This window comes from Fusarium musae, chromosome 7, assembly GCF_019915245.1.
Source record: "Fusarium musae strain F31 chromosome 7, whole genome shotgun sequence".
In the NCBI taxonomy this organism is placed as follows: Eukaryota; Fungi; Ascomycota; class Sordariomycetes; order Hypocreales; family Nectriaceae; genus Fusarium; species Fusarium musae.
In genome coordinates, this window is record NC_058393.1 from 1,697,862 (window position 1) to 1,716,743 (window position 18,882).

The 18,882-nt window shown below is 49.8% G+C and overlaps 6 protein-coding genes across 6 annotated transcripts; 3 read left to right on the forward strand and 3 right to left on the reverse strand.

The window, feature by feature from the left end:
* Nucleotides 1–207: 207 nt before the first annotated feature.
* J7337_009711 (uncharacterized protein) lies at nucleotides 208–1,991 on the reverse strand (the record flags this gene model as incomplete). The annotated part of the gene is made up of 5 exons (XM_044827306.1): nucleotides 208–297; nucleotides 351–1,155; nucleotides 1,206–1,435; nucleotides 1,489–1,932; nucleotides 1,989–1,991. 5 exons carry the CDS (start codon nucleotides 1,989–1,991, stop codon nucleotides 208–210), a joined length of 1,572 nt encoding a protein of 523 aa, XP_044677900.1.
* A 788-nt stretch (nucleotides 1,992–2,779) lies between these two features.
* On the forward strand, nucleotides 2,780–5,360 carry J7337_009712 (uncharacterized protein; the record flags this gene model as incomplete). Its single annotated transcript, XM_044827307.1, has 2 exons — nucleotides 2,780–5,285; nucleotides 5,338–5,360. The coding sequence occupies 2 exons, from the start codon at nucleotides 2,780–2,782 to the stop codon at nucleotides 5,358–5,360; spliced, it is 2,529 nt and encodes an 842-aa protein (XP_044677901.1).
* Nucleotides 5,361–8,866: 3,506 nt separating this feature from the next.
* Nucleotides 8,867–10,363, forward strand: J7337_009713 (uncharacterized protein; the record flags this gene model as incomplete). The annotated part of the gene is made up of 6 exons (XM_044827308.1): nucleotides 8,867–8,888; nucleotides 8,941–8,966; nucleotides 9,086–9,176; nucleotides 9,232–9,483; nucleotides 9,539–9,830; nucleotides 9,883–10,363. The coding sequence occupies 6 exons, from the start codon at nucleotides 8,867–8,869 to the stop codon at nucleotides 10,361–10,363; spliced, it is 1,164 nt and encodes a 387-aa protein (XP_044677902.1).
* Nucleotides 10,364–11,908: 1,545 nt separating this feature from the next.
* RPS3 (40S ribosomal protein S3) lies at nucleotides 11,909–12,860 on the reverse strand (the record flags this gene model as incomplete). Its single annotated transcript, XM_044827309.1, has 2 exons — nucleotides 11,909–12,668; nucleotides 12,838–12,860. 2 exons carry the CDS (start codon nucleotides 12,858–12,860, stop codon nucleotides 11,909–11,911), a joined length of 783 nt encoding a protein of 260 aa, XP_044677903.1.
* Nucleotides 12,861–13,628: 768 nt separating this feature from the next.
* J7337_009715 (uncharacterized protein) lies at nucleotides 13,629–16,047 on the forward strand (the record flags this gene model as incomplete). The annotated part of the gene is made up of 2 exons (XM_044827310.1): nucleotides 13,629–13,643; nucleotides 13,738–16,047. 2 exons carry the CDS (start codon nucleotides 13,629–13,631, stop codon nucleotides 16,045–16,047), a joined length of 2,325 nt encoding a protein of 774 aa, XP_044677904.1.
* Nucleotides 16,048–16,866: 819 nt separating this feature from the next.
* On the reverse strand, nucleotides 16,867–18,861 carry J7337_009716 (uncharacterized protein; the record flags this gene model as incomplete). The annotated part of the gene is made up of 3 exons (XM_044827311.1): nucleotides 16,867–16,912; nucleotides 16,965–18,695; nucleotides 18,809–18,861. The coding sequence occupies 3 exons, from the start codon at nucleotides 18,859–18,861 to the stop codon at nucleotides 16,867–16,869; spliced, it is 1,830 nt and encodes a 609-aa protein (XP_044677905.1).
* Nucleotides 18,862–18,882: the final 21 nt, after the last annotated feature.

Below are 18,882 nucleotides of genomic sequence, written 5' to 3' on the forward strand. Positions count from 1 at the left end.
TCAATCAATAATGATGAACAACGGCCACTCATTAACAAAATGACCAAAACACGAAACATCAATTGTCGTTGCGCCATTAGGTTCTAAACCGCCAAGACACTCCTACTAATGCCTGTCTCCGGCTCTACTCAAATACATATCCCTATCCTTTTATAGAGTAAATTCGCCCAGAAGCTGTTCCTAGTCCGAAAGACTTTTGGGTTCCGTCTATTCTACCAAGAAGTTGTCTGCGTGAGACTTGATCTCCTTGGAAAATGTCACTTCCTCTTCTTCTTCCAAAAGAGACGCGGAGCGAACCTGTGAAATCGTTAATATGTACTCAAAGTATGCACGTCGGGATAGGTACTTACGTCAACGTCAATGTATGGTGTGCTCTTGTTGAAGCGAACCGTCATAGGGAAGAAATCATTCTCGTCGCCGGACTCGGCCTCGAACTCGAATGAGCCATTGGGGTTCTCCTCATCCACGTTGCCAATTGTCCACTCGAGAGCGTCGCCAGAAACATCATAGCTAGCATCGAAGCTTGAAACAACAGGCTCGCTACCTGCATAGGGAATAACGACGCTAACATCGTTCAGGGCATCGTTACCAGTCAACTCATACTCGACCGTTATGTTGTACTTGACCCCCTCCTTGTTGATCCAGACAGTAAATGTAATTGGGCATGCGCTGGCGTCATCAACCTTGGGAGAAGCCCTCCATCGCAGTACACCAACAGCATTGTTGACTGGGAAGCCACGTGCAGTGTTGCTCATCTGGATAATCTTGGAGCCGTTGAACAGATTTCGGTCAACGTTGGGGTGTGTACGAAACTGCACACCATGTGACGCAACAGCTTGGAGGCCGAGCTTGATCTTTGTCAGGCTAGGGTCTGAGATGCGGAGAACAAGATCACCACTGATAGCTAGGGAGTTGACAGCACCCTCGCGAGACAATTTGGCCGAGATAGCCTCTGAAATCGTGACGTGGATAGCATCACGATCAAGGGTTGACGAGACGCGAGGTTCGGCGGCTTCAGCATGCTGGACGGGTGCGGGTGCGACAAGAGGTGAATCGTCGATTTCGCCTCCCATGTCACCTCGTACTCGCTCAAACATGTCAGTTGTCTTGGACTTCTTACCCAGTTGCATACCCTTGGCCTTAGGAGCCAACGGTCTCAAAGGTGTTAGCCAATTGTCTTCCAGAACACCGTAAGTGCCACTTACTTGCTGAAGGACTTGTTCTTCTCCGCCTCGTATGAGTCGTAGGTACTGGTATTGGATTGCGAAGGGGCGTTGTATGAGGGATAGGAAGGACTTCTGGGCATACCGCTGCTGCTGCCCATTCCGCCCATGCCACCCATAGCTCCTCGACCACTGCGGGCTGCATCCTTGCGCTGCATCTCGAGCTGTTTCGCCTTTCGTTTTCGCTCCTCAGTGGCCTCCAACTCTTTGTTCTATGCTGGTGTAAGTATATGTTTGTGAAGGAGGTCCCAATGGAACTTCTTACCCTTGCGATAATCTCTTGGATGCGCTCCTCATGACTCTCCATGTCAAGGAAGGTCTTGATTTGGCTAATGGTCAAGTTCTCACGGTAGCCGAGAGTGACAAGCTCGTCAAAAGCACTGAGTAATTCGTAGGCATTCTTGAGGATTTCGCGCTCGTCGAGGCTCTTGCATGTGCTGGTAACTACCTGGGCAAACAGGTGCAGGGAGTCGATGTCCTGGAGAATGTTGGACTGTCGATTGGTGATGAGAACCATGTAAAGCTCGTCGAGGGGCTGGTAAACGAATCGGACGTTATCTTGCTCGACAGTCGTGTGCTGCGTACCGCTATCGGCAAGTTTGGGAAACGAGGCGAGGAGGGCTTCTATGCGCGATCGTGGCATCTCTCGGAACTGTCTCGAGAGGACAGCTTTCCCTCCACGGGTGCAAATCGAAGCCGCAAGGACGACCTAGGGAGCATGAGTACATGATGTAAGCAGGGATGATAGTGGTAGATGTTGCGCACCATCTTGGCGGACTGATTCGAGCCGATGTTTGTGAATTGCGATGAGAGTTGCAAGTTGTTGAATGCTCGTCCCCTGGATGTTAGATAGAGCGGGCCAATATTCAAGTCGGTGGGAGGTGCAGGAGCATGGAGAGGTACGTACCCCTCTTACGGCCACCTGTAAGCTAGGAGCCCAGGAGCTGCTGCTACAAAGTGGAAGGAAAAGAAAAGCACGGCCCAGCAGCCAGCTACCCCACGCTAGCTCTTTTTAGGTGAGTGTCAGCCTCTTACCTCCCTGACACTCACCTCACCTCAGCCTTTCTGGGACCCACTGCTTAATCACCAACGAAATTCATTCTTAGGTACCTAGAGAGCTTGCCTGCCAGGCCTGCCTAAGGTAGGTAGCCCATCTACTCTCCTCAACTTCGACCTTCAATCTTAACAAAAGCTCCTTATCTCACGTTCTTCTTTCACAGACAAGCCAAAGGAAAAATCAGCACTATAAGAACGGCGCGCGTGGGCGTCCTTCGTTTTTGTCAAACACAATCTCACCAACCTGGATCAAATGTCGCATACCAGCCTAAATTACATTTCTAGCCAAGCCTGGTCTTTGTCTGTTTGATTGAAACCACCGTGTCTACGATTTCATCCCAACGCGCGCAAACTGCCGCCCTTGGGCATGTACATTTCCTCAAATACCTTAATTCTATCTGCTTTCAACGCGTTGAGCACCCGATTCCTCCACACAACTCTCTTCCACTCAAATCGATCCGAAGGACCGGCTCTGAAGAATCCAAACAAAATCCTGAGACATGACGGAGATCGAAATGGACATTGATATGGCCAAGCCAATCTTGGACAGTAAAGTCGAAGACGATCTCATCGACTTCGATACCGACATGGTTGATTCCAATCATGACCTGCGAAAGAACGACGACAACTTGGAGAGCATGGATAGAGAAATGCAAGAAGGCGAGGACGCTGCGAATCAGGAAGCCTACGAGACGAACGGTATCACGGGCGAAGATGTAGACTTTGACCTACATGATGTCGAAGATACTGCAAACAGTCCTGAACATGTGGATTATGAAGTGACCGAGGCTCCTGAGCTTGGGACTCAGGGATCGATACAAACAGCTCAGCCACCCGACGAAGACGTGCAAGAAAGTGGAGAGAATGTAGAAATTTTGGATGAAATAATCGTTCGTGGCGATGCAGTGTCTGACGATCATGCATCTGCGCACGAGATTGATTATGAATTTGAGGATAATGCTGAACCAGAAGACTCGCATCAAGATGAGAAAACTGCTGCCGCAAGCCCTGCAACAAGGTCTGATCTAAACGGAGCAGCCGGTACTGCTGAAGAGCAACATGACCAACAACCTGAGAATGATGCTACTGCAAGCGGACAAGAGTTATCCGGCCACACTGGAGACGAGAATAACATGCCAAGCCACAATGATCAAAATGAGCCTCGCGATCTAAAGGAGGAAGAAGAGGAAGAAGAAGCAGAGCCCGATTATGAGGTTACGGCTGTTGAAGCTGAAGCCGAGGATGCGAAGGCAGATGAGTATAGTGGTGAAAATATTCACGCATCCGGTGGCAACGACGAAATACACGATGGAAAAGATGCGCATAGTCGTGAAGAAGCCACTACCTTGGCAACAGGGCAAAATGACGAAATAACCGAAGCTGTCGAGGAAGTTGAAGATCACGATTATGACGTGGGTGAACATGTCGCAGATGCATATGAGGAGCACGCCACCACTGATGCGGATCATGTGGATCACTCAGTTACTGGAGAAGATTCAAATGGGAAGATAGATGAGGGCTTTCCTGCTATAACGGTACAGTATAAAGGAGATGAATTTCCTATGTTCTCCACCACCACCCATGGTTTCTTTGCCGATACTTCGGTTCTTGATGAGCCACTTGAGAAGTTCATTGCCGGTCTTCGGAGTGAGCTTGAAAATGAGATTGCCGAGGATGATGATTTGGTACTCCAGGTCGATGAGCTTGGCCTTGAACTTGTTGAGGTGAGAAAAGGCTCTGCCTTACATCAAGAATGCGCTGACATTTTGAAACAGACAACCCAAGGCGAGGCCATGTCGAACGTGACACTCCGTCAGATTCTTGAAATTTTCGACCTTCTTGTCAAGAACCAGGACCCAGATGGCTCACGCCCGCTGTATGCCTACCTTTTTACCAAACCCAATGCAGAAAAGCGCTTTGAGTATCTCGTTGAGAGTGCTACGGCAGGGAAGGGGCTTGATGAAGTTATCCATCTCTTCGAGACTCCCATGACTGCTGGAACTAGTATGCTGGAAACAGCTGCAACTATCGATGGCGTTCATGACGAACTGGACGAGTTCGACAGCCCAATTGATGACGAACATCACAGCGGCATAGATGAAGCAGAAAATGAGGATGAATATCTGGAAGACGAACATGCGAACCCTAATGCCATTGGTTCCGAGGGTCAAGAGTTCAAAGACCAGGAAGTCGATGGCCAGCAGGCCAGTAACCAGGACGGCCATGATGAAGACGAGCGAGACAATATCAACGTTGCAACCGAAACTCAGATTGAGATATCAGTTAATGCTCCTGCTGTTGGTTCGGAGGACCCGGAGGCTGTCGATGAGGACGGCCTTGAGCAAAATGGTAAAGCGACCTCATCCTCTTCCACTTCCCTTTCTTGCTACTACCCCGACTTCTGCCTCTGTGCCCCCTGTGTAGCGGAGTATGTCGAAGATCACAGCAAAGATGAAGCAGAATTCCGGAAAACTGTCAAGCGCAATTGCGGAGCCATGCAAATTCTTTCGCCCAAAGTACAATATCTTCGTTCCCATCAATCCAAACATCACCGCTCCCTGTCTGACTTCAGCACAACGTATTCTTTCAATAATACTGACGAATTTACTCCAGCACGAGCTGACAGCGAGATTGACCCATTTGCCAACTTCGAATTAGACGAGGAAGCCGAGTTCAATGGAGACATCGCCCTTGAAGAGAATACAGAGGCCCAAGATGAGGTCAACGCTGATGCCGAGCCAGAACCACTCCATGCACAAACTCATGACACGAGCACTACAACTACTCTTCAAGAGGAGGAGGAAGCGTCCTCTTTCAACGTTGACCTCGGAGAGGCTTCTGCAACAGAAGAGACAGCCGAGAAACGGAAGACTGATGATGACGACCTGGACGAAATCGACTGGAGATATGAGCATGAACCAGAAGACCAAGCACCAAGCACTCCTTCGGCTGCTGGGAAACGACCCCGTGGTGATGACGATGATGGAAATGCAGAGGATGAGCAAGGTGCGTCAGGAAGACCCTCAACTGAGTTGCAATGTTGACTAACGTTATGCAGATGCCAAGCGCCGTCGTCCCTGAATGATTTCGCCTCCAAACTAACTGCAACATTCTCCAATATCGACAAGCAACCCCCTCTTCAATAACTAAATTCAACAGCTGCGGGTAATATGATGCCCAGTGGCTATCTGAACTCGGCAGTCAGGTCCTTGACCTTTGTCGTTGTTCTCAACGCTATTGTCGCAGAAGTTTTCCTGGTGGTAAGAATGCAACATGTTCTGAACGACACAATATGGGTCACAGACACCCATCATACCAGCGGATTCTGGGTAGGTAAGAAATGAATCCACATCTACTAATTTTATAGGGCAAAGAAAGATCTTATGCATTTCTGCATTTTTCATGAGGTCGAGCTTGATTCCGGCTACCGACAACATGGCTGTTTGTTTGTTTTGTTCCATACCCGATTGTTGACGCAAGTGTCGATACCCTTTCCACTTTCAAAATAATAATATAAGAACAAAATGCACGATCCTGGTTGGTAAGAGGACAGATCGATTAGCTCTGGTTCTGTATGATACGATATGGTTCGTGGGATGGAATGAGGCGTTGGCGGCTGGACCGGAGGGAAAACTCAAAGCTGTGAACGGTGCTTGGAGTTGAAGATATAGTGAAGCGTGGGAGATAGTTGAGACGGACAGCATTTCTGATGTGGATCTATACTCTACCTACGCTTTAGTCGGGGGTTACTTATAGCAAACAATATGTGCCTTCTAGACTACTGGGGTTAGGTGGCCATTGAAGGTGTAGGGTCCTGGGGAGCCTTTAGCAGATTTGCTTGATGAGAACACTACCTATCTTGAGACCTGGTCGCTAAGATTCTATAAATAACGTGATCTGGGTTATCGTGGTAATCATGGTGAAGGGGTTTTGGCCAGATCGTCATCACCAAACAGAAACAAAAGGTCGAAACGCTTTAGTGATGAGCATTGATCCCTTGACTTGTTTCCAGCGCCGAGTCACCCGTAGCATCAAAGGGCGTCATGGATCCCTATTGGAAGATGTCGGCTACGTTAGGGGTTGATTAAGTTGAGCGCTAAGAGTGTCGATCAGGAACAAGATGAAGAGTAGGGTTGGCGTGTTAATAACAGCCCACAATATCAGACCAAGTTGCATTTTGGATTCACTCATTCATTGACGGCAAGAGTCTACCTGCCAAGACGATACTTGTATATTTGTTGTAGTTTCTCGCATTTGCTTCAGTAAGGACAAACTTAGGTATTTAACGTCCAGTGGCTCAGACACCGAAAACTATTAAATGTGGCGCACGGGAGGCGCTGTTGAGAAGTTCTCGATCTTTGTTACAGCGGAGCGAGCGAGGCACTACCGAACTGCGGATGCTAAAAAAAACATTTCCCCCCCAAAGATCAAGGACTGTTTGGAGCTTGAGATGCGGGCTGCTGACGTGGACACGAGGACAGGTTGCGGGACAAGGACGAACTTGATGGGCTGGAAATGGAGACGAGTCCAGGGGTTAAAGCCGAAAGATGGCGAGTAGGAAGCAGATGATGAGAATGGAAGCAAGGGGCTTATCGTCCGTCCCCCTTGAATCAAGCAGTCGGAAGCGCTAGTAATGGAAGTGAATTGAGTGTGCAGGGGCAGGGAGTAAAAGTCTGCGAGCATCACCAGAGTCGTGTATGTATATACGGATATCTGTTACGGAGTACTTGTTTACTTTTTAATCTAATGGAAACGTATAAACTAGATAAATAAGTACAGACATAGGTAGGTAATTAAGGTAGGTATGCATAAGAAATCTAGAGTTCCTTTCCAAAGCAACTGACAAGAGTTACAGTATTCTGCAGAACTACCTAATCAATACGGCAATCCCACTGACATAACCATGTATTTGGTGATTTGAAGTGACTGTGATATTGGCGAATATCCTGCAACAACCCAAGTCTCTGTTGTAGCTGATAGCTGCATGTCCAACGAACGTACTTGTGTGCGTGTCTATTAACGTTAGTTCAGGGGCGAGAACCACTCGCACCCATCATCGATCGTATCGTGTTTTGCTGTGGTTGTGTCGTATCGTGCCGTCTAAGCCTCGGCTTTAGGATCTGAGGACAGGACAATAGGTATAGTAAATAATTAGTTGTATGTACCTATGTAAGGTAGTACTTCGAAGTCAGCAGAAGTCAATAGGCAACCTAATGCAATTGCTATGGATGTTTCGACGCTCGGGTCTGTGCCGAGTTTCCCTTAAGTTGCCGTATTTCAGTGGTTTGTTTTATCTTTACGGGCTGCTAGTCACTAGTCTCTCGGGGACTCTTAGATAAAATAGCTGGATCGTGGAATGAAGTGTCGTCAGATGCAAGAAAGAAAAAATTAAAGTGCAGGCATTCAGGCACTTGACCTTGGGCAGGATCCCCACCCCAGGGCACCTCTTTTTGAGTCCTGAGGGCCCTGAAGTGTTAGTGAGTCTAAGTTGTAACGCCAGGGTCATGGACCTGACGCCAGGGGGGTAGTGGATGGATCCATTATCCTCTGTTGGCGCCCTCTCTTGAAACCTCTTGAACTTTGTTGTGCCTGATTCTGATGGCGGTACTTGTCAGTACACTATAATTTCACCTCTGCCCAGGTACCTCAGCCTTTTCTGTTTCTCCACTGCTGATTTCGTCCAAGCCTCCCGTAGCCTGTAGCTAGCTAGCAGGCCCCTGTCTGGTCTCGTCGGGTCTGATCTGGCCTCCCCAAACTTTGTCTCTGTCTCTCCCACACGAACTGGACTTGACCCATACCCGTCAACCGCTTACCTCCTACTGTACTGTATCTCATCCCATCCGCACTGCTGCTGCAGCCTCTCCATTTTTACTTACAATCCAGCCAAGCTGTCCCTTTTCCCTATCATCCAACACCCCCCTTGCCTTTTGCGAATACCGTCGTTGCGCATCACGAGTCTCACGCTTGTCAAGATACGAAGGCAATAACGGATTCGACAATAATTGAACCATACGATACCCTAAAACCGACCTTGCTCCGTCGCAAACCGCTTCCTTACAACAACAACAGACGCCTGGTCCCCCCCTCCATCTGCATCCAACACCAAGACTCTGTAGTCGTCCACGCGGCCAGAACTCCAATCTCGATTTAACTTTCCCGACAAAGATCCTGTAGCGATACTTTGATGTGTCTGCAATAAAGTCGAGCCCTATTCATCAATAACTCACTCGTTTCAACACTCATTATTGCTATACGGCTTCTCTCGCCCGGTGCGAGCCCACGCCAATAGTGAACGATCCTTTCAGTTCAGCTCCGACTCTCTGCGGCGCATTCTGCCCAAACCGTTATTCGATTCGGATCATCGCTTTCAGCGCATTGGGTACATATATAGAAAAGTCGACTTTGTGCGTTTCGTCGCTGTCGTGCGCTCTCTAGAACATCATGATTGAAGACAAGTATGTCGCGTTCCACTACCGCTGGCCTTCTCCTAAGAAGCCACCTCGATCGGGTCCTTCTTGTAACCCGATCGCGCTATTCTCACTACAAGTGCTAATATTCCCTCAAGGTATATCGGTCTGGCTCTTGCTATGACATCGGCCTTGGCGATTGGTAAGTCATGTTTGATTACATTGGGGGCGTCACAAGGCTGACCATATTTCAGGAACAAGCTTCGTTATCACAAAAAAGGTTCGTCCAATACAGCTACTGTCTGTCTGCGCGAGCGGCGAATTCTACCGTTGCTTCAGCGGCTGGCGCCATGTCCTGCATCTCGCCTTGAGCAGACGCTAATCCACTTCCTAACTTAGGGATTGATCCAAGCAGAAGAGCGACATGGCTTTGAAGGCGACGGCTTTGTCTACCTTCGAAATCCCTTGTGGTGGGCCGGTATTGCGACTCGTAAGTGCTCTATCAGACATGATTCACATTGGCATGTTCACTAACATCAAATTAGTTGGTCTAGGAGAAGTTTGCAACTTCGCCGCATACGCTTTCGCCCCTGCTATCCTCGTCACACCTCTTGGGGCTCTCAGTGTGCTCATTGGCGCTGTTCTTGGCTCGTACTTCCTCAACGAAGAGCTTGGTACGCTGGGCAAGCTCGGCAGTGCTATATGCCTGATCGGTGCTGTCATTATTGTTCTTCATGCGCCTCCGGATGAGGAGATCGAGACCGTCGACGAGATCTTGCACTATGCAATTCAGCCAGGTTCGTGCACAAGGATCATATCTATGGGGATGCCAGTTTCTAAAACTGATACCAGGTTTTCTTCTCTACGCCTTCGCCGTTGTTGCTTTTGCCGTCTTTATGATTTACAAGATCGCCCCTGTCTATGGCAGGAGAAACGCCCTCATTTATCTTTCCATCTGCTCCACCGTCGGATCCATTTCAGTCATGTCTGTCAAGGCTTTTGGTATTGCGCTTAAGCTTACTTTTGCTGGTCACAACCAGTTCAGCCACCCTTCGACATACGTTTTCATGATTTTAACGGCCGTATGCATTGTGACTCAGATGAATTACTTCAACAAAGCTCTTGCCAGCTTCCCCACTAACATGTAAGTGGCTTATGGAGTTCTGATAGTTGGCCTTTACTGACAGGAGTGCTAGTGTTAACCCTCTCTACTACGTAACGTTCACCACCGCCACCCTCTGTGCCTCCTTTATCCTCTTCAGCGGATTCAACACGAACGACCCAGTCAACACTCTCTCGCTGCTTTGCGGATTCTTGGTCACTTTTACCGGCGTCTATCTCCTGAACCTTTCCAGGGGTGACCCCCATGGCCAAAGGTTGACCGCTGGACGAGGAGGAAGCGACGCCACCGGTACTGACATGGTTTCTGGTTTACAAACCCGTCTGAGTATGCAGGCGAGGAGGAGCGGCGATCCCTCACGACACAGCATGAGCAGCCAACGTGGAGACCGCGAGGGCCTCATTCGCGCGTACGACGAGGAAGAAGCTGCTGGTTTCGCTCTAACCGACCTCGCCTCGGATAGTGACGAAGATGTTCGGCACGCCAACGGCAATGGCAAAGCGAGCTATGACGAAAACATCGAGCTCGATAACCGCCACAAGTCAGGCGATCGGTGATGGTCTGCGACGTTCCCAGCTATGTGAGGGCGGAGTAAAATAATATCGGTTAACCACCGGTCATCAGCTCCGCAAACGATATCTTGCATGTTTCATTATCTCAAACAGGCATTGTACATTTTCAAACCATTTGACCGGGCATTTCTCTCGGAGTATGGGCTGCATTCGCGGATGGTACATTACGCAACGACATACTTTAATGTTGATGCCAACTGTGTTTTGCCTATGCCAAACGTGATTGGGACTCGGAATCGACGACATGTATTGGTTGCTATTACTGGAGTACTATGGGCACACGGTCTTGGACGGCGTTGGCGGATTTTGTATTGGGGCGACAGGCGAATCCTCGTTGTACGATAACTACAGAGCATGAGCGATAGGATGGGATTGGACGGCGGTACTTCCATATCAGGACCGTTTATACAGGGATGGGTTCGGATCAAAGGAGGCGTCACTGTCTACGTCTATCAGTCGATGAAAAGGCGATTTGGGGCGTATATCACTGCCTCAATTCTCCAGGGCATAAACGAATGTTTCGGGTGTGGTAGATCTGTTATCCAAGTCGCAGGGCTTTTTCTAGGTTCGAGGAAGCCAAGTTTCAGTTTTAACATGAAAAGAGGGGAAGCCAGAGGCTACCTACTATAGACAAGAATTATTACGACGTTTAGTACATTGGAATTGCAGGTGGAAATGTATCCGACAAAAATAAGATTTGAGCTTGGAGATGCAAAGCCCTGATTATATATTGTGCTGTCCGCAATGTGCCTTTTCGTGTTCACTGTATTTCACCAGCCTGATGAATATGGCTTTTGATGCCTGTTTTCCCGTGACATATACATGTGTGCCGTGACCTCCAGCTATGTCCAAGATTCGCTTATTTGGTTAATTGTGAATGACAAATGACTGATGGCCAGACAGTTTGTTCATTTGCCAGTTCCGTAAGTCAATTGAGATGCTCGACAAGGGAGTTAGGTATTATTGACAACATCTCTCTCTAAACACGGATATTTGTTTCAAACCGCTATATAATTTAACATCGACAAATATCCGAACCCAACCGCAGCCTCTGAGATTCTTTTGTAGGACTTAGATGGCCATCAATGGCATGATTGACTGTCTCATTGTGGTCACGACGCTCCCTGAGCTGTGGTGTGCATTAGCATGAGAATGTGTAGTGCCCTGGAAAGAAACAAGCGAGCGTGATAGTTGACTTGAGCGTTTCAACCGATATTATGTAGGGACGCCAGCCACCACTGTCTACGAGACATTCACGTACTCAGTTCAAACAAGACCTCTCAGAGGTACTCAAGGTGTTGGTAGACAGAAGACACAGTCACAAGACGTGTCGTCGTAATCTTGGGGTCTCATTTTTTTCTCTTTTATGCTTTGCCTACCATTACAAGCAAGAATGAAACCGTCCGTGCCCTTTAGCAGATGCAAATGATCAATTGACGCCTGAGTAGACCTCCGTCTCTCATCCCACGGATCTCCATCTTTCCTTCATCAGGTTTTGACGGCTATTCCCAGCCTGGTGATTTAAGCATCCTATTGCTCAACAGCCTGGACCTCATCGCCACCCTCCTCCTCAGCAACACGAGCATCCTGAGCAGCCTGAGCGGCTTGGGCGGCCTTAGCGCCGTAGTCCTGGCTGACAGGCTGGAGGACAGCCTGCTCCTCCTTGGGCTCGATAATGGTGACAGCGTCAGGGAGAGTCTTTTGGGGACCGGCCTTGCCCTCAGGGTCGGAGCCGCGCATGATCTTGACCTTGATACCCAGGACACCCTGTCGGAGGAGAACGTGACGGGTAGCGTGATCGATGAAGTCCTTGGCGGGCTGACCAGAGTGAATCATGAAGCCGTCGGTGAACTTCATGGACTTGGCACGGGCAGCACGGAGCTTACCGGAGACGACAACCTCGCAACCCTTGGCACCAGACTCCATGATGAAGCGGAGGACACCATAGCAAGCACGTCGGACGGCGAGACCGTTAAGAAGCTTGTATCGGAGGGACTCGCACTGGGCGACGGCGGAGAGACCACGGTTCTGGACCTTGGCGGCGTAGAGGGAGACGGAGTTCTCGGGGAACTTGAATCGCTTCTGGATGAGCGAGGTGAGCTCACGAATGCGGCGGCCCTGCTCGCCGAGAACCTCCTGGGTGTGGGTGGCTCGGATGATGATATCGGTGACGGTGGGGGTAACGCGGACCTCGACGCCGGAGTAGCCCTCCTCAGCGAGCTCGCGCTGGAAGAACTCGTTGAGCTCGGCGTAGAAGACACCGTCGGCGACGAACTTTCTCCGCTTGGAGCTATGAAGAAGGTTGTTAGTGAATCTTGGACTTTTGACTCGGCTTCTCCTGACGAGAGGATGATAATTGGCGGGGTGACAATGGGCGATGGCGATGGCGATGGCGATGGCGACGGCGACGTTTCGATTCGATCAAGAAGGGGTTCGCAATTGCAAGGACAATAACTCACATCTGAGATCCGGGGTGAGCCATCTTGAAAATAGGACTTGTGTTGTCGGGACTGGACTTGACTTGGTGTCTTGTCTTTGTTGGCAGGCTGAAGAGAAAGATTCGCGATCCTGGGTGGATTTCGGCTTCACTGCGCTCACAAATGTTGGCTTACTCGCTCAATATTTTTTGGTGTGTGGTTGAGCCCTAAATCGGCAGGCGGGTCCCAGGTCGCACATTCCGCTTTGGAGAAGTGGGTCTTGAATGGGAAGACATGTATGGGTACTTAATCGGAGAACGGAGAAACAAATTAACGAGATGCAGCCCAAAATAGGAAAGTGCTTGGACCATGGCGATGGCCTTCACCTCTGGGTGACGTCGCGGTCTCTTTTGGTAGTTGACAGCAGCGCTGAGCCCCGCCTGCCATAGACCTTGCCTTAGTTATGCCAAGTGGGCGCCTGTGGCTCGTGATGATGAGTGTGAGCTGTCTCTGGCTCTAAAAGAAACTCCATCCATTAATACTCAGAGTCGAGACCAAGGTTTTCCCCCTTGCGCCTCTAATTTTTCTTACTTTGGAAGTGACGAATATGTCAGAGTCCGTCTCATAACCTCGCCTCCAAGGTCGCCTAACAACAGCTACTTCTTCATCTTCCGGCGGCCCCGCGATATTGAGCTACCTCTACTACATCACCAGAGCTTCCAAGAAATCGTCCACACCGACATACAAAGAGATCATTGATACAACATAAACTTTACAAAGAGACATCTCTCGGCGTCTAGCGAATGCAAGGCGGCAAGGCCACTGTTGTCAAAATGGAAGCCCGAAAGGTACGCGTGATCGCCTGGTTCTAGTCGCCATTTGGAGCATCCCGCCTGTTCATGCACGACTTTGCGCTCCGTTTCGGCTCCTAACGTCATGTAGATCATCGAGAGCGTCCAGGGTATCTATGGCGGCCAAACAACTCATGGCACTTTGCGACTGACCGATTTCCATCTGGTGTTCTGCGCACCCATCGATCAATCCGCCAAACCCTCAGAAAGTTCGTCTCACAAGCCCAAAGTTCGCGAGAGATGGATTCCATATCCCATGCTGTGTTATTGCGCACTTCGGCCGGTGCCTCCTGGATCTCGCCAGGCTCCGTCGATCCGTTTGCGATGTCGTGACTTCACCTTTGTGACATTCAACTTCACCGACAGCGAGATTGCCCGAGAAACTTTCGATTTTATCAAGTCTCGGACTTGCAAGCTAGGAACAGTAGAGAGGCTATATGCTTTCTCCCACAAGCCTCTAAAGCATGAGCGAGAGGTTGACGGTTGGTCAGTCTATGATCCTAAAGCAGAGTTCAGACGCCAGGGCATCAGCGAGAAATTGCCTGACAAAGGTTGGAGGATCACGCATATCAACAAGGACTATACCTTTTGCGATACATATCCTGCATTTCTGGTTGTTCCCTCGAAAATCTCAGACAATGTCCTTAAATATGCGAAGGAGTTCCGCTCGAGAAACCGCGTGCCGGCTCTGTCGTACATCCATCCAGTAAACAACTGTACCATCACTCGAAGCTCGCAGCCCCTCTCCGGCATCACAAGGAAGACAAACGTGCAGGATGAGAAACTAGTAGCAGCATCTTTCAACGCCCTTTTGCCGCCAGGGTCCGAGGAGAGCACGCCTCTATCGAGCCAGCCCGATGTCTCCCTTGGAAACTCATCACTGGAGCCGGAGCTTTCAGAGACTGAACGGTATGAAGATGAGCTCATTTCGAGATCCGCTGCCGTTTATGACTCTTCCGGAAAGCGTCAAGTATATGGTGCACAGCAGAGCAACCTGATTGTGGATGCTCGTCCTACTATCAATGCAATGGTGAATCAAGTACAGGGTATGGGCTCGGAGAATATGGACAAGTACAAGTTTGCACGCAAGATATTCCTTAGTATTGAGAATATTCATGTCATGCGAAGCTCTCTCAACAAGGTCATTGACGCACTCAAAGACGCCGACATTTCACCTTTACCGCCAAACAGAGAGCTGCTCCATCAGAGTGGCTGGTTACGGCACATCCATGATGTTCTGGATGGCTCAGCTATAATTGCAAGACAGATCGGGATCAACCATTCACACGTTCTCATCCACTGCTCCGACGGCTGGGACCGTACCAGCCAGCTCAGTGCTTTGGCTCAAATCATGCTGGACCCCTACTACCGCACAATTGAGGGTTTTATTGTTCTTGTGGAAAAGGATTGGTTGTCCTTCGGTCACATGTTCAGGCTTCGATCGGGTCACCTGAACCACGAGGATTGGTTCGCCGTGCAGAGAGATGCTTTTGCAGGTTCCAAGGTTCAGCCCGGGGAGAACGATGGCCGGGGTGACGCATTCCAGAATGTGCTGAGCGGTGCAAAGCGTTTCTTCAACCAGAATAAAGATGACCCCGACTTGGCTGCAGTTAGTGAAACAGCCCCTGGAAAGGTTGTTGATGATGAAGCTACCTCTCCAAAGATGGTCAGTCCTGTCTTTCACCAGTTTCTTGACTGCACCTATCAACTTTTACGCCAAAACAAGACTCGTTTTGAGTATAACGAGCGCTTCCTGCGCCGCCTTCTATACCACCTGTACTCGTGTCAGTACGGCACTTTCCTCTTTAATTCAGAGAAGCAGAGAAAAGATGCGCGGGCCGCAGAACGGACGTCTTCCGTTTGGGACTACTTTCTGTGTCGGCGAGCTGAGTTCATAAACCCCGACTTCGATGCCAGTATCGACGATCACGTCAAGGGACAGGAGCGGATCTTGTTACCGCGACTGAAGGAGATAAGGTGGTGGCATCAGCTGTTCGGAAGAACTGAGGATGAGATGAACGGCGGTTTGAACGCCGCTGCCGCTGCAGAGACTGACCGCCAAACCGCTATATCAAATTTACAGTATCCTAGCGTTATCCAGGCAGATGCCGATCCTCGGTCATCCAGCTCAGGCTCCAAGTCGGGGCCACCCTCGGTTCTCACTGGAGTTGAGACTGCCCACGAGACACTCACCCCTGAATCACGACATGTACCAATCGAACGGAGCGCATCTACCGAACCCAGCGGCAATGCCTTTGCCGCTATCAGGGACGGGATTGCAGGTCTCAATCTAGGCAAGGGAATGCTGGGGCAACTTACAAATACTGGCGAGTCAGCATCGTCGTCAAGTTCAGCTCCTGCACCAGCTCGTAGCGACCAGGAGCTACGTGAGATGACATAGAAGGTCATGTTTCCAGAGTCGGATCCTGGCCCTTACTTGATTATCGAGACCCATGAATCCGTGCGGCACTATTGTCCATGGCTACACCCACCCGTAGCACCGCCGCTTCTAACAACAGAATCTGACGCACCGTCAACGCTTGAGCGCTGCAGTTCTTACAGTGTACCCAGCGATCTCAGTGGAGAATGGGAGTATATTAAACGGCGCGACTCTGAGTCTCGGGGCCTTCACTCAAGACTTAACTCCATTGATAGTCTCCAGCCCGACGTGGGCCTGCCGACGCCATGTCACTCTCCATCTATTGAAATGCCAAAACCTGTGGCAAAGCTCGAGAGAGTCCTCTTCAAATCTGATAGGCAGAGGCGTGCGATGGCAAATTCAATGATGTAGGCAGAGCATTCAGGTTATGATGTCTGAGTTGCCAAACTTGGTTTCCTGACTACACATGCGGACGTTTTTATTGGCGTTAGAGGCACATCATGAGCCGGCATTGGCGTTTCGCTTGAGTGGTGATAACATTCTGATTTTGCGCCAATCGCGCTGTACACGGCGAGGGCTTAGACAGCAATAGACTCCTTGAAGACTACATGAATTAGGTAGGAAGTTATAGAGTATAATAAACCAAACCCTTCGGTTACTCATAGGTTCAACTCGGCCTTGTTTGGTTTCTTCTTTATTTTTGTCTATCTTGTAAGGTCTTCCTAGTTGTGGAAACGTGTTTGTTCACATTGAAGCATATCCACATGATTTCGTTGCGTCCGTCGCCGCTTTTAGCTGCTCTAACCCTCGTGTTGTAGGTTTTCTTTAGATTCTTTGACATTACAGGAAAACCTCGAGATTGATCTCGAGAGTGCTGACAGGGTATCTATGAATATGTTAGCGATGCCACATCGATAGTGGCCGGCATGGGGGCTCACTTCAAATCAAACTTCTCCAACACGGTAGGATGCAAGATGCCGAACTCGCCGATGCGTCTCTCTTTTCCGCCAAGACGGAGATATACGGAAGCAGCATGGCCAGCAAAGAAGGTGGCATCATCAAGCTCCTCGATCCAGTAACCATCGGGCTTGCTGGGGTTCTCCTTGACCTCATAATCGACACTCTTGCCAGAAAGACCCTCCTCGTGGGTGAGGAATGCAGTTCGAAGCATGAGAAGAACACGATCAAGCAGGCCATGGACGACCTCGAAACCACTTGTTCGACCGTACCAGGCGGCGGCGAAATGTCGCTCGTTGCGAGCCTTGCGTTCTTGAGACTCATCCTTGAAGACAACGTCAGAGACCTCAAAGATCTTCATTGGCACACTATGGCCCTTGTTCTCACGAATAGTCTTGAGAAGACCAGGTAGAAGAGTTGATCGCACGACCTGATACTCAGCGGTCTTGGGGTTGGCCAGACGTACGACGGTGTTTCCGTCATCCTTACGGTTTAGCCAAGCAAAGTTCTCGTCATGACTGCACAAGATCAGGGGCATAACCTCACTCCAGCCAGCAACGGCGGCCTCGATTCGGATAATATCACTGAGCTTGTTGACCAGCAGGGGGGCACCAACGGTAGCACTTCGTGAAGGAGCAGTACGAGGAAGGTTGTTGTATCCGTAGCACACAGCAAGATCTTCCATCACGTCGCATTGATGAAGGACATCCGCTCGGGTTGGGGGGATAGCAACCTCGAGGATGTTGGAATCTTTTGTTGAGGGTGTAGAGGTGTAGGACATCTTGGAGAGAAGCTTGCACAGGCTCTCGGGAGACTCGGTGAGCCCGGTGCAGCTGTTGAGGTAGTCGATTTCAACCTCAGCAACTCTGGGCTTCAGGTTAGGAGTGACTCGGGTTTGGTTGTTATGGTCGGAGTTGATCTGGACGGGCTCGACAGTGAAAGGCTCAGAGCAGTACATGGAGAACATGGTGACCATGATGTCGGTGACGATGTCGAGTTTGGTGAGGTCGGTGGCGGTGATTTCAATAAAAACGTTGGTGGTGTCAAGTGTAATCTTGGAGTGATCACCGTTGATAATTGGAGGAAGGGAACAGACAACACGGTTGGAGTCGTAGATCGCAGGGTAGACTGGTGAGTCGCGAATGATGTGGAGGAAGCGGCCCAGGTGCTTATCAGTCTCATAGAAGTTCATCAACTCAGCAGAGTCCATCTCCTTGGTCTGGTTCAGGGGGATGAACTTAATATCCTTGGGGGGGAGAGCCTCATAGGTGAAGGGACCTTTGATAGTATCATAGTCGTGGGTACCAATGGAGACTAGTGTTCGGTTTCGAGCAAGATTCTGGTGAAGCTTGTCTTGTAGAGAGATGAAGGACTCGTATCGGCTCTTGTCGAACTTGATGTTGCGGAGGATAGCGCCAGAGACATATGGCCGGACCTGCTCGGCTTCGGGCTTGACGGTGATTGACTCAAGCTTGCCGCTTGCGGGCTCGACTAAACGGTACTTGGGAGGCTCAATTCGTCCGCGGAAGATGTTGAGATTAGTGACAATACCCTCAAAACAGAGCATGTCATATCGGTTGGCGGGAATCTCAATCTTGAGCTGAGGAGGCTCCTGCTCGCCGTTTACAATTGGACGCTCATCATTCTCAGTATCCTCGTCAAGCTCGATACCGAACTCGAAGCAAAGGTCCTCAAACTCCTCGGTCGTGAATCTGTTTTGATAGGAACAAGAGCTGTCAGCAAACGTATAGAGAGACCTTGGGCGCGAAGTCGGAAAGCTCATCTCATGGTGGGGGTTAAGATGAACAAGGAGGGGCATTCGCACTTTTGACCGAGGGCTTCGTAAAGCTTGTACTTGTCGACGGAAATAGTAGGCATGATGAAGCGGAGCCTCGAGCC